General features: G+C 50.5%; 1 protein-coding gene across 2 annotated transcripts in view; it reads right to left on the reverse strand.

The window, feature by feature from the left end:
• The window catches only part of ABHD2 (abhydrolase domain containing 2, acylglycerol lipase), a 102,758-nt gene that overhangs the window by 16,034 nt on the left and 73,587 nt on the right, over nt 1–13,137 (reverse strand). For both annotated transcript variants that reach the window (XM_047735780.1, XM_047735779.1), the window contains exon 6: nt 7,490–7,673. In XM_047735780.1, the coding sequence (XP_047591736.1) occupies nt 7,490–7,673 (184 nt within the window). The remainder of the gene's footprint in view (nt 1–7,489; nt 7,674–13,137) is intronic.

Genomic DNA, 13,137 nt, shown 5'->3' on the forward strand with positions numbered 1-13,137 from the left:
GCAACCTTCTCTACGCCCCGGCACACCAGATTTCCTTGGCCACATGACAGGTGAGCAAACGGGCGATGTGCTAACTCTCGCCGCCTGGCTCAGCCCTTCCCGCTCAGCACTCTCTTCTCTGCCTGTGAACCCAAATACAGCCGCCACAGAGTCCATGCTAACCCCCGCCTTGCAGACGTCTGAGTCTCAAGGCCTGCTGCCACCCTGGGAATGAATCTGGGTGTCACCATTCCCGCACAGCACCCGTCAGTTTCATATCCCAGATGGCCAAGGAGAGGACTGGGTGGTTCATAGGTATCTTTGAAAAATCCAGGGAGTTTCTAAAGTAATTTCCCCAGGGCTTCCACATTTCAGTTTTGGAACGGCAAACGTTTCCTGTGATACTGTGGTTAAAAACCAAGAGATAGTGGGAGCTTAAAAGTGAAGTGGTCGGGGCGCCTGGGTGGCTCAGTGGGTTAAGCCGCTGCCTTCGGCTCAGGTCATGATCCCAGGTCCTGGGTTCAAGCCCCACATCGGGCTTTCTGCTCAGCTGGGAGCCTGCTTCCTCCTCTCTCTCTGCCTGCCTCTCTGCTTACTTGTGATTTCTCTCTGTCAAATAAATATTTAAAATCTTTAAAAAAAAAAAAAAGTGAAGTGGTCTGTGGCTTCCATGGTCTGTGACATGCTCCTAAACTAAGGCTAAGACTGCCTTCAAGGTCAAAAGGCCATTCTATAAAGGTACGAGGGTCTCCCCAAACACTACAGAAACCGAAAGGATGGGCTAGATCACCGGGGTCAGGACCCCGACTAAAACAGGGAACTGGACACTTGCCTGGTGGTCTGACCGAGGAGGGAGGTGGGAAGTCACCCGATCCATGAACCAAAACCTGTTTCCTCTGCCAGCAACCCCTTTTCTGATCTTGGACCCAGGCTGCCCCTTCCTCAGAGAGCCAACGGTCTCATCGTCCCAGCTTTCTTTGGCCCGTGGCCGTTTCTGCCTTGGCTGACTTCCTAGCTTTGGTTAGTATGTCCTGCGTATGGAGGGGATGCAGAGGGAAGGAAGCTGGGGTGGGGGCTAGTCATACGCTCCCTGAAAGGCTCTGCAGACCCCCAGGGGCCCAGGGCTCAAGGACGACCAGGATGAGGACACTGCGACCATTGTCTCCCTCCACCAGTGCTGGCCGGCACAGCTTCCTAGCTTCTCTGCTTTACCACTCGGCGTATGGAGAGCCTGTCACCACCTTTGGGTGCAGAAGTACGGAACTGAAACTTCATTTTGCATTGGCTTAATAAAACCTAATCAGGAGTAATGCCTTATAAATACATTCATTCCATATATTTTTTAAAAAAGGTTCTGATCTCTTTAATACCAACAACATACGGAAGGAAATGAGGGAGGGGAATCTAGAGACTCAAAGAAACTTCTGAGACAGCTCACCAAAGGCAAGGCACAGGCATTACGTGGGTCCTGACTTAAGCCAACCGTTAAAAAACTTCTGTGAAGTCAAGGAGATCTGAACCCTGAGTAGAAATGGGATATGAGGGAATCATTCATTTCTCAGTATGATAATGGTATCATGCTTATATTTAAGAAAAAGTCCTTAGTGTCTTTTAGTGCAAACAAATGACATATTTCTGGATGAAATGATACCATGGCTGGGATTTGCTTTGAAATAATTCAGGTTCTGGGAGATCGGCGTGTGCATAAGGTGTAAAGGGAACAGAGAGGGAATCCCAAGCAGACTCCCCGCGGAGTGCGGAGCCCCACATGGGGCTCAGTCTCATGACCCTGAGATCATGATCTGAGCCAAAACCAAGAGTCAGGCCCTCCACCGATGGAGCCACCCGGGTGCCCCAGGAGATGGGATTTTTAAATCACTTACAAGAGGGTCCAAATGAGACAGGCATCTACAGTCACGTGCAGGGCAATCCACTAGGGCAAGGAAGAGCTGAGCATCTGCTTCTACAACTGAGGGGCTGCTCAGAGAAAGCTCGACTTCCCAACTCATATTTTGCACCATGATTGGACCAAGCATTGATGAAAAGGAACTGAAGTCAGAGGAGAGTGAGCTGGGGAAACAACGCACCTAACACCCAAAAGCATTCAAATCTCCTGACTCAAGTGAGTAAGATCTCAGAGTGCTGAAAGGCCGTGAGAGTGGCCAAAACCACGTTTCTGGGGTCTTCGAGAAGACACGAAGGGTGGCAGAGGGAGAGAGGTTCTGTGAGACTGGGTGCCCGTGACTCCAACAGTCCAGAAAGGGACAAGAGGGCAGGCGTGCTGCAAATTACGGCAGGTGATGAAGTTCCAGGGTGTGGATGTAGGCAATACTAAAACACACCTTGAAAGTGATATGCTAACGGAACCGCAGAATCATGGTAGAATAGTATTTCCCCAGAGAGTTACCACACCAATGTAAGAAAACCGTTTTATTTGGGGAGGGGAGTTTCTCTTCCAGGCTTTGCCCACCTACAGTCTTTTTTTTTTTTTTTTTAAATTTTTAATTGTGGTGGTAAAAAACATACAGGGTTTACCTTCTTAGCCATTTTTAAGTATACAGTTCCGTAGCGGTAAGTATAGTCACGTTGTTGTGTAATAGATCTCTGGAACTTTCCCATCTTACAAATGGGAAAGTCTATATCCATTAAAGCAGGACTTCCCATTTCCTCCACCCTACTGTAACTACAATTACAGTCTCACATAGTTGCTTTCCTCACATTTTCCCCCATATTATTATTTTATTATCATTTTTAAGTAGGCCCAGTGTAGAGCCCAATGCAGGACTTGAACTCACGACCCTGGGATCAATACCTGAGCTGAGATCAAGAGTTGGACGCTTAACTGACAGTCACCCAGGCGCCCCCTCCCTATTTTTAATACATACATTCAGTCATGTTACATATTTTCTTGATTTTTAAAAAAAAATAAAATCTTCCTTGTTTGCCATTGTACTTTGTGGATCATAATTTACGGCTGTCTCTCATAGTGGATACGATCTGGGTATCTCTAGCTTGGCCCTACAAGAGAGTCATACTGTAGTGGGGACAAAACCAAGAGCAGCCTGGAACAGTGTGGGTTCTGGGAGGAAGGACAGTGGAGCCTCTGCACCTAAGAGACCCAGGCACGAGGGCTCTGGGACAGAGTGTGCCTTGAGAGAGCAGGCCAAAGGAAACCATCTCTGTACTGGGGAGCGGGCCCAGAATCCTTCAGTGAAGCCTAAATAGGCTGTGGGGCAGCATGGGGCATGGAGCCCAGACAAAGGTAGGGAAGGCCACCCATTAACCTGCTCTCTGCATGACCAGAATATTTTCCCTTAGGATGTACTTTTATAGGAATGCGATCACTAAGTGAAAGGGTCAGCTGCACACCCTCGTTTCTCTGGTAGAAAAAAATTAGCAACAAAAAACAAGCAATAGTCCCCAAGATGCCATGGGCAAGCCATGTGGTCCATTTCACAGTCCACTGGTGGAAAATCCGAGCTGTTTCCCAGGCTGGAGATCTGCCCACAGAGTTCTGTCTAAACTCAGCAGATTCGCCCCCTTTGCTTGGCTCTGATACAAAATTACTGATTGTTAAAACGGTTATACAGCTCTTCCACAGTAAACACAGATCTGATGAAGGGACAAGTCTATAGAAGGACTTTATGAATGACAGCCCTTGCTCTGGTCATAAATGCATCCACATTCTGGAGTTTGCCCATTCAAAGCAAGAGAGAATATATACACCATTTGGCCAGGAACATGGGGCCTGGCTTTCTCTATAGCAGGAAAGCCTGCTTAAAAACACTATGTGAAGACTCAGCGCTGCTCCCACACCCACTCAGCCAGGAGCAGGACTACACATGGGAGATCTGGTAACTTCTCTACTGTCCTCGAAGGGGCCCCTGCCCCCTCCCCCGGCCTGGACCCCAGGTCCCTGACCTCTCCCTCCCCACTGGATGAGGACTTCTTCAGTACCATATGCCTAGTGTGTAATATTGTATTTTATTTTATTTAAAGCCTTAATTTATCTCAATAGGGAGATGGGGGGAGGGGCAGAGAGAGGGGGAGAGAGAAAATCCCAAGCAGTCTCCCCGCTGAGTGTGGAGCCCAATATGGGGCTTGACCCCATGACCGTGAGATCATGACCTGAGCCGAAATCAAGAGTCAGACGCTCAACTGACTGAGCCCCCCAGGCGACCCGCCTAGTGTGTAATCTATTTTTGACACGTACTTGCTGGTTCGCTGCTTTGCAAACATCATTCTATTTTTGGGAAGCGCTGTGAGGTCTAAAACACAGACTCTTATACCCAATCTGAAATGAAACGCTGGTATTTGGATCATGCTATTATTGGCAGATTCTGCAATGCCAGATTGTTGAGCGCTTCCTTAGGAATGAAGAATTGATTTTACCAGAAACCGGTCCATGAAAGCTTCCCTTCCCTTTTCTTTAAGCCCCATGAGGGCAGGAAAGTTTTCTGTCTTGCTCGAGGCTGGGTCCCCATGACCCAGAAGGGTGTCTAGCGGGACGAACCAAACAAGTCTCGGGAGGGCTTCTCTGAGGGTCGTCTTCTGGGACCACTTCTCTTCCCTCTCACACTCCTGTCTGTTCACTACTCACTGGAAAATTCACAACCCAGAGTCTTCATAACAAAGTTCCAAATGAGGAATTCAAGCAGAGTTATGCTGAGTCTGACCACACACATTTCCAGGATGAGAGGGCACCAGCTGGTGCTGAGGGCACAAGGCTAAGTCCACTAGAAGCGTGTCATTTCGGGGGACCTGTCCCCCCCTTTCAGCGGTTCAGCACATCATGAACGTGGGTTTCTCTAGCGGGGGCGAGGCTCTGCTGACTACGGCAAGCGGGTGCTGGCTGCTGGGCCTCGGGCGGCTCTGGCTAGAGGGCCAGCGCGCTACGGGGTGAGAAGCCAGCGGGAGGGGATGCGTCTCTGGCAAGCGGTTCTCAGGACTCAACTAGGAGAGATTTACCAGCAGCATGGACTCCCGTGCGGTGCCTGCAGAGGCAGGCGAGAGCCCTCCCTGCTCCGCCTCGGCGTCAAGGATGCCGGCTGCCTTCGTCCCAGTGCTGAGAAGGCTCATCGCCCTCAAGCCTTGGCAGGAGAAAAAGGTGACACTGGTTTAAAGGAAGGCACTGTCCTTCGGTGAGTAGGTCTCGTGACAACGTGGGGGGGCACCTGAGCCTGGGCAGCGCCCGCACACACGGGGCAACGGGTACCCCCTGACCCACCACCCCCCTCCAGTGTGTATGGCCACAGGATGCTAGTTCTCTGGGCTCCAGGGGACAAAGCTGCCTCTTTCTCTCCTCGGTGGACGAGGTGGATGTGACAGCAGGACATCAGGAGTCTGAAGATCTCTGAGGTCTCAAAGAGGGGTGGCGTGGACAGTGCCTCCCAGATCCCAGAGCCAAGGTTTCCTAATCTGAGTTCACCAAACACGCATTTCACGAGCTCTTGCCAACGGCAGGTGGCGCTCGTGCAGCAAATGGAAAGCTAGGGCTGTCACTTAAGATTCTGTGCTTGGGGGTAAAAAAAAAAAAATGAAAACAAACTTGCCCCGCATCCTCCTACTTAGCAAATGCTGGGCTCTCTGAACACAAAGTCCGTGCTCACAGTGGTTCCACACCGCTGAGTTTAGGAAGGGACTCGGGCGATCCCAGTTCTCAGGTGATTTTACAGCCGGCTGGCTGAAAACGGGACCGTGTGTCAGGTGAGAGCGGGGCGGGGTCCTCACGCCAGGCCCCGCTCCCCTGACTCCTGCAGTAGGGCCCTCACTATCCCCACGGCCGGGCAGGGTGGGACTTCGGTGAACTCCAGTTACACAGTCCGCTATGAATTGGGAACTGGATATTTCTAGTCCAGCCAAGATAAAGGGACGTGTCCTTTCAGCTGGCTCTCCAGAGCACAGAGGGGACTGAGGGGGAGGATTCCCAGCAGGAGGATGAGGGGACCCACGTCATCCAGTGACAGCAGAGCTGGAGCGGGTCGCTGATGTCCCCAGCGGTGGCTAAATGTGGCTACATATTGGAAGTGACTTGTGAAATGTGTCCATATGCAGATTCCTGGCCCCATGCCCCGGATTCTTGAGTCTGCATGTCCAGGGCTAGGGCCCAAGAACCTGAATTTTATTTTCAAGACGATTGCCCAGGTGATTCTTAATGGAGTGAAACAGTCACCAGCCCATCAGACTGGTCTTTGCGACCGACTGGCCTAACCCCTACTTCTAGTCTCCCAGTGACTGCGGATAATTACCAGTTACCGACTTTCTACACAGCCGTCCTGCATAAACATGTGCTCCCTCCTTTGATGCTCACCATGGCGCTACAAGGTCGGGCCTACTCAGCGTTGTTGTCATCTCCGTCACAGGTGAGGAGAACCAGAACCCAGGCCTCGGCTCTAGAACTCAGGGAAGCTTCCATTGGGTATGTGTTTCAGGTCTTCACTGGGGCACATTTAAACCCTCCTTTTTGGCCAGCTTGACGCCTCATGGGCAGAGCCTGAATTCTGGGCCTGCATTTGCCCTTTGAGTGTGCTGGTTTCAAATTCCAATAATATATATTTTTAGAAATAACAGGCAGCCTCTATCAGAAAATGCTGAAACAGGTGGAAATTACATGGTGAGAGATACAGGTGAGGCAGAAGGGCAGGAATCCCTTATTAACTCTAAGGACTGTTCGGTATTAGATGGGATCAGTAAGGCTTTTTTTACCTTCCTATGCAATTCTGGATTTCTCCAAGACATCTTTAGTAACTGGTCATATGCATTTGAAATATAGAAGATATGATCAGGGAGAGTGAGTGTGGGAAGAATGTGAGTGCATTTGAAGAGTGTGGAGACGTGTGTGTGTGTGTGTGCACGTGTGCAGTGACTCTCGAGACATCGGGGATACCCTGCTCTCGAAGAGAACGCAGAGCTGATGAGAATGCCCTCCTTGGGCTCATCCTGGGGGGCTCTGTTGGCAGGAGACTAAGGGGTGAGGTAAACCTTTATCCGCCAGGTCATCTCCATTGTGGCGATGTCTGGGATGTCCACAGGAGATGGACACTTGAAGGCGAGGGCACAGATGAAGTGGTTTTGACAGTCCCTTTCCCCACACCCTCTGAGACCCAATGCTCCCAGAGGCAGGAGGGCTCTGCGATCATAAGGCCTGGCTCTCAGATTCCGGCTTGTGCAGTCTTCCATAAACCCACGGCCCTACAAAAACTCCTGGAGCATGAACAGATGAAGGTCCCTCACGAGACTCCACAGGGAAACCACAGTTGTTAGAAGGGACTTTGGCTTATTCCGTTACAGATCTCATCCCCCAACAGAGCTGCAGATTGGGCTCAAGGAGTCTGGTAAGACAGCTCCAGGGTATGACGTGAAAGCAAGACAGAGTGACTCCAGGACCCACACCCTTCAGCTCAGTCCGCCATCGCATTTCCTCGGGTCTTTGCAGATGTGAGCTGGCGTCCTGAGCCATCTCCACACACACCCGAGGGAGGTGAGGGACGGAGGCGCGGACGTCACTCACCTCAGAGCGCTGTACCCCTGGCACACGCTGACGCAGCACAGGACCTTCTCTTGGTTTGCCTGAGTCTCCCCCAAGTATTTACACACAATGTTACCGCCCAGGCTGAAGCCCACGACCACCAGCTGGGTCTGGGGATACGTCTTCTTGATGTAGTTCACCATGGCTCCAAACTCCCAGGTGCAGCCTGTGGGCAGAAAGGCAAGGCCACACAGTCATTTCAGGTGCAACAAAATGAGCTGGAGGGTTCCTGACTGAGTGTCAAGGTGCTAACAGAGGGGTGTGTGTGTGTGTCTGTGTGTGGAGAGAAAGAGGGAGGGAGGCATCTACACAGACACTTCTCTTTGGCTACCTGGATAGAAATTTCTAGAATGCTCCTTGGTCTAAGAGGAGACTCAGCCTTCGTGGTGCCCATGAGGGGAGATACCATGCATCATACAGATGTGTAATGCTCCCCAGAGGTGGGTTGTGCAAAACCTGCCTGGAGGCACAGGGAAGTCGAAACAGATATACAGGGTGTGTGTGAGCACATTTGTTCGCACACAGAAGCAACAGCAAAGCCCTTTGGGATTTGCTTCTTCGGCTATAAGACAGGATGCTATTCCCATGTGTATCATGACTCATGGTGTTAAGAAAAGAACCAAGTGGATGTTATTTACAGGACCTTCTGTCGGCGCGGGGGAAGGAAGGAAAGACAAACTTCCGTCTGGGGGGACGGCCAATGCTCTATAGGGTTGGGATAAAATGTCCTTGGTGACGTAAGGACAGCATGCCGAGGGAGGCAGGCTCATTGAGAAACACACAGAGGAGAGACACCTCTGCGGGGAGAGAGCCTTGTTTGTCCAGGAGGCATGATCTCAGTCGGTCCCACTGGGATCAACTGAGAAGCTGTGTTCCCTCCGCGGCTTTGCTAAGAGTAGGGCTTTGCGGAGAGGAGGAGGTTAGTGCTGTCCATGGGTGAAGGGATTTGTCATATCGTTCTAAGACCCAACCCCAGGCTACTTGGAGAGCCAGTTTAAAATAAAACCTAGCAGGGAAAATCAGGGATGTTGGTAAGACACGTGCACATGACAGACCGCAATGAGGAGACTATGGGTTCACGGTGGAAGAGGCACCTGCTCCGAGGTCTGGCCGTCCCTCATGAGAGTTCAACAGCTTCTTTCCCTAACCAGCAAGCCATGGGGGATGCTGCCCTTTGAGCCCGGGGAAAGTGCCTCTTACAGCTTCCTTTCTTAGGGGGACACAGCCTCGGCCGGGCCAGCACAACCCCAGGCGGGGGGTTCTCAAACATCGGTGGGTAGAGGATCACCTGGAGAGGACGCTGGGCATGGGCAGCCCTGGGCTTCACCCCCAGACGAGCTGATTCAGTAAGATGGGGGCCAGGCCCAGGAACCTACATTAATAGTCTTTTTGACTAGGTAAAACATGCATATGGCACAAAATTCAAGTAACATTAGAGATGTGGTATCGAGTAACTTCTTGTATTCCTTGAAAAAATGTCAGTGGTAACACACAGATTATTTAGTGCCTTGTTTACTTTGTCTTTCTTTCTTTCTTTCTTTCTAACAATGTCTTGGAAACCACTATGTAACAATACACAGAAATCTGCCCCTTTTTAAAAAGTCATTTCTACCCTCAACATAGGGCTTGAAATCATGACCCCGAGATCAAGCATGGCACGCTCCACTGACTGAGCTGGCCAGGCGCCCCCGCCCTATTCTTTTTTATTTTTATTTGACGAGGCATAACATAATACTCAGGAAAGTGCTCGCTGAATTTGTACCCGCTTACACCCATGTAAACACCTCCCAAAGCATGTAAGCCATGGCTTAAATTACTTTAAACAAGTCATTGTGGATTAAGACTTGAAAAGGCCAATGGGGCACCCGGGTGGCTCAGTGGGTTGGGCCTCTGCCTTCGGCTCAGGTCATGATCTCAGGGTCCTAGGATCGAGCCCCGCGTCAGGCTCTCTGCTCGGCGGGGAGTCTGCTTCCCTCTCTCTCTGCCTGCCTCTCTGCCTGCTTGTGATCTCTCTCTGTCAAATAAATGAATAAAATCTTAAAAAAAAAAAAAAAAGACTTGAAAATGCCAATCCAGATTTCTAGATTTTTCTCCAAAGCAGTGTTGTTCTATCCGACTGTATCGATCGGACGCCCATTAAATTCACCTGGAGGATCTTGTAAAACAACAACACTAATGCCCGGGCCCCTCCCAGATTCAGTAACTCCAAATCGTCTGGGGGTGGGGCCTATTCTTTCCCCAGACCTCCAGGGGCCTCCAAAGTGCAGGCAGGCTGAGAAGCACCACTGTAAGGAACAGGGCCTGCTCGGGCTCTGGCAGATCTGGGAAAGCGGTTTCTAGAGCATACTCTCACTCTGCCTCTTGGTCATCCCTTTACAGACCTCCCTTCCCGTCCACTTGCAGTAAGCAGCCTTCCCATGGGGAAGCGCTGTTCTGCCTTCTGGAAGCTTCCGCAGGAGGGTGGTTGGCCTGGTAGCAGCTTTCTGAGTAGCTCCTCAAAGCCAGGTTTCTACACAACCAGACACCTCCTCCGTCCACCAAATGCCCAATCTTTAAAGCCCCGAATACGTACAAGTCCTTTCTGGTAACCTTTCTTGTGAAGAGTGAACCAGAAGAGCAGCATCAAGGTTAAATCACAGCAAGACTGAAGTGCTAGCAGCCACTAGTGGTTCTCAAAGTATGGTCCCTGGGCCAGCAGCATCAGCTGTTCAAAATGCACGTTCTTGGGTCGCACCCCACTCACTGACTCAGAAACTCAAAGGGTAGGAACCACACAGAGGGTCCAGACACATGACGGCAGGGCCCTGCCTCCAGAATTTCTGACTCAGGAGGTCTGGTCTGGGTGGGATGACGATTTGCATTTCTACCCAGTTGCCAGGCGATGCTGTGGCTGCGAGTCCAGAGACCACACTTTGAGAACCACTGTCCTGGCTGATAAAAAAGGCAGAGGAAATCTTCGATTTTCTGTTTCTTTTGTCCTTTAAAAGTGCAGTTCAAAAAGATGCTTCACGTCCTGCAGACTTAGACAAATGCAAATTCAAAAGAAGATTAGGAATCATTTTCCATTGCCCTTGCTAGAAAAAGTCAACAATGCCCCGGACTGGGTCTGAGGGGTGTGGGTAACAGGCACTCCCCAGCCTGCCCACTGAGGTGAGGGTGGACACTGGCCCAGCCTTCAGAGGGCAACACAGTGACATCTGTTAGAGCTGGTCCCAGTACCAACCTCAGAGCCAGCAATTCCACCTCCGGGGGCTTTATACTGTAGGTGTGCAAAGAGGTATGCATGTACGTGCAAAGACAGGTGAGCAAGAATGTTCATCACTGCTGGTTGCAGATGGGGAGGGGGAATTCCAACAGCCGAGGCCCAGGGAAGTCGCTATGACAAAGAACGAGGTCGAGTCCAACCCGCTGACATGGAGTGACTCTGACCACGCCAGGGACCAGCGCGGGAGATGACACCAGGTCCAGTGCGTGCTCGGACTTTAAAGGGATTATACGCACACACCTCTCTGATGGAACAATCGCTGTAAAACCACAGCGGAAACTGACTTCCTCAAGAGAAGGCTGGAGGGTTGAGGGTGGGAGGGAGACACAGTTTGACTCATGGCAGACAGACTTTTGTCGCTCTGGAATGGTTTTATTACATACACACACCAGTTTTTCAATAAAATTCCAGCTAGTTAAAACACAAACAAACAAACTGTGACGGGGCACCTGGGTGGCTCAGTCGATTAAGCGTCTGCCTTCGGCTCAGGTCATGATCCCAGAGTCCTGGCATCGAGCCCCACATCGGGCTCCCCTCTCAGCGGGGGGGAGCCTGCTTCTCCCTCTCCCACTCCCCCTGCTTGTGTTCCCTCTCTTGCTGTGTCTCTTTCCCTGTCAAATAATAAATAAAATCTTAAAAAAAAAACAGTGAAAATAAAGATTAAAAAAATATGTTTAAATCCGTTTGAACCAGGTTCTGCGAGGCTCCAGACACCCAGCACGTCCCTCAAGCTGGAGTAGAGGCTCGTGCTGTTTGAGATGGGAACACTATTTGCCCAAATGAGAAATGGTATTAAGGGACTTATTTTAAATTGTTATTAAAATCTTTACTTTTCTGCCATTTCCTTGGGGTTCTGCCTAATTTCATCCATCCCTTGACTATTTATAACTCTTTGTTTTGTTCGAACATAGAGGGAACTATATTAAGTGATGCGCTCCGTACAGTAGAGATATTCTTGGTCTCGCTCCCTACTGTATCTGTGTGCCCAGGCGCTGGGTGACCACTCGGTCCTTAGTACCTAAATGAATGGACGAGAGCCTGGGCGCACTGTGTCCCAGGCCCTGTCCTGGGAACATACAAACAGCGGGGGAAGATTGGAAGGGATGACATGGCTCTCCCGACCTCACAGAGTGAGCCATGGGGAGCACTAGACTTTGGACCCACATCGAACCCCAAACCCCAGTCCTTTGCCTCACGGCACAAACCCACACAAGTAATAATACTGTAGGGATTTATTTTTTCATTACTAAAAGTCCTAACTGTCTCATCATTGGATTCCTTGCAGGCCTTTTTTAAAAAATTGTATTTTTAAAATATTTTTTTAAAGCTTTATTTATTTATGCAATCTCTACACCCGACATGGGGCTGAAACTCATAATCCCGAGATGGAGAGTCACGTGTTCCACTGAACAAGCCAGCCAGGCGCTCCTGGACCTGTCTATCTTGACTTGGGTTTGAGACTAATTCTTTGAGACCTAGAGCAGATGTTCGTTCAGATGTCACTGGGGCAGTTACAAAACTCAGATTTGCTACCCCACCGAGGAGCAATTACAGCTAATCGTGTAGGCACCTGGGGAGCCTCAATTTAATTAAATCCAAACACACCTGATCCGGATAAAGGGCCAGCTCTGCCTAACTCGGGACAAGCTGTTGGGTGTTGTGTGAAGAGCTGCCCGTCTTTCCCAGACAAGGGCACAGCGTTCGCCCAGCTCCAGCATCAGCCTTCTGCTAGGCCCTGGGTCCTCCTGGGATTGCCACCTGGTGACAGCTTACCAAACACCATCGGTGACTGCGAGCCGCTCCCCAGACTGTTTCATAAAGCTCCCCCGATCTGTTCTTTCATACGAGAAGGATTTTAATGAGGCTGTGTATTTAATCCTTACGGGATTAGCACCGGTAACAAGATTTGGGGATCTAATCTTGCTGCAGCTTTTAAAGGCAAGACGAAACTTGAGACACCAACCTGGCTTTGGAGAGATGAGTACCGCAGGGCCAGCATCTTGGAAAGGCAACCTGCTGCGAACAGGAAAGAGCTTTTCCTCAGCCTCACACCCCTCAAGAAAAACAAGGTTAAGGCTACCCAAAAGCTACTTTCACAGAAGCCATTTCCCAGTGGTGCTAATGTGACAAAGTAGGCTTGTACACGGGGATGCTGGGAACTAGGTGCCCCTTGTGGATGGAGACCCTGAGTCATCTCTAGGTTCCCCCTGCCAGGCCCGGGCCGGGAACGTGGTGGGAGTGCCACACGTGTTAGCAGTGTGAGGAGGAGGTCTGAATCACATGGCACCAAAGAACACGACACTGGCCGGCGTGACGGTGGTGACTGCACTGTCACGGAGCAGCTTGGTATCTTTCCCACTAAGTG

Source organism: Lutra lutra, chromosome 7 (assembly GCF_902655055.1).
Source record: "Lutra lutra chromosome 7, mLutLut1.2, whole genome shotgun sequence".
Lineage (NCBI taxonomy): Eukaryota > Metazoa > Chordata > Mammalia > Carnivora > Mustelidae > Lutra > Lutra lutra.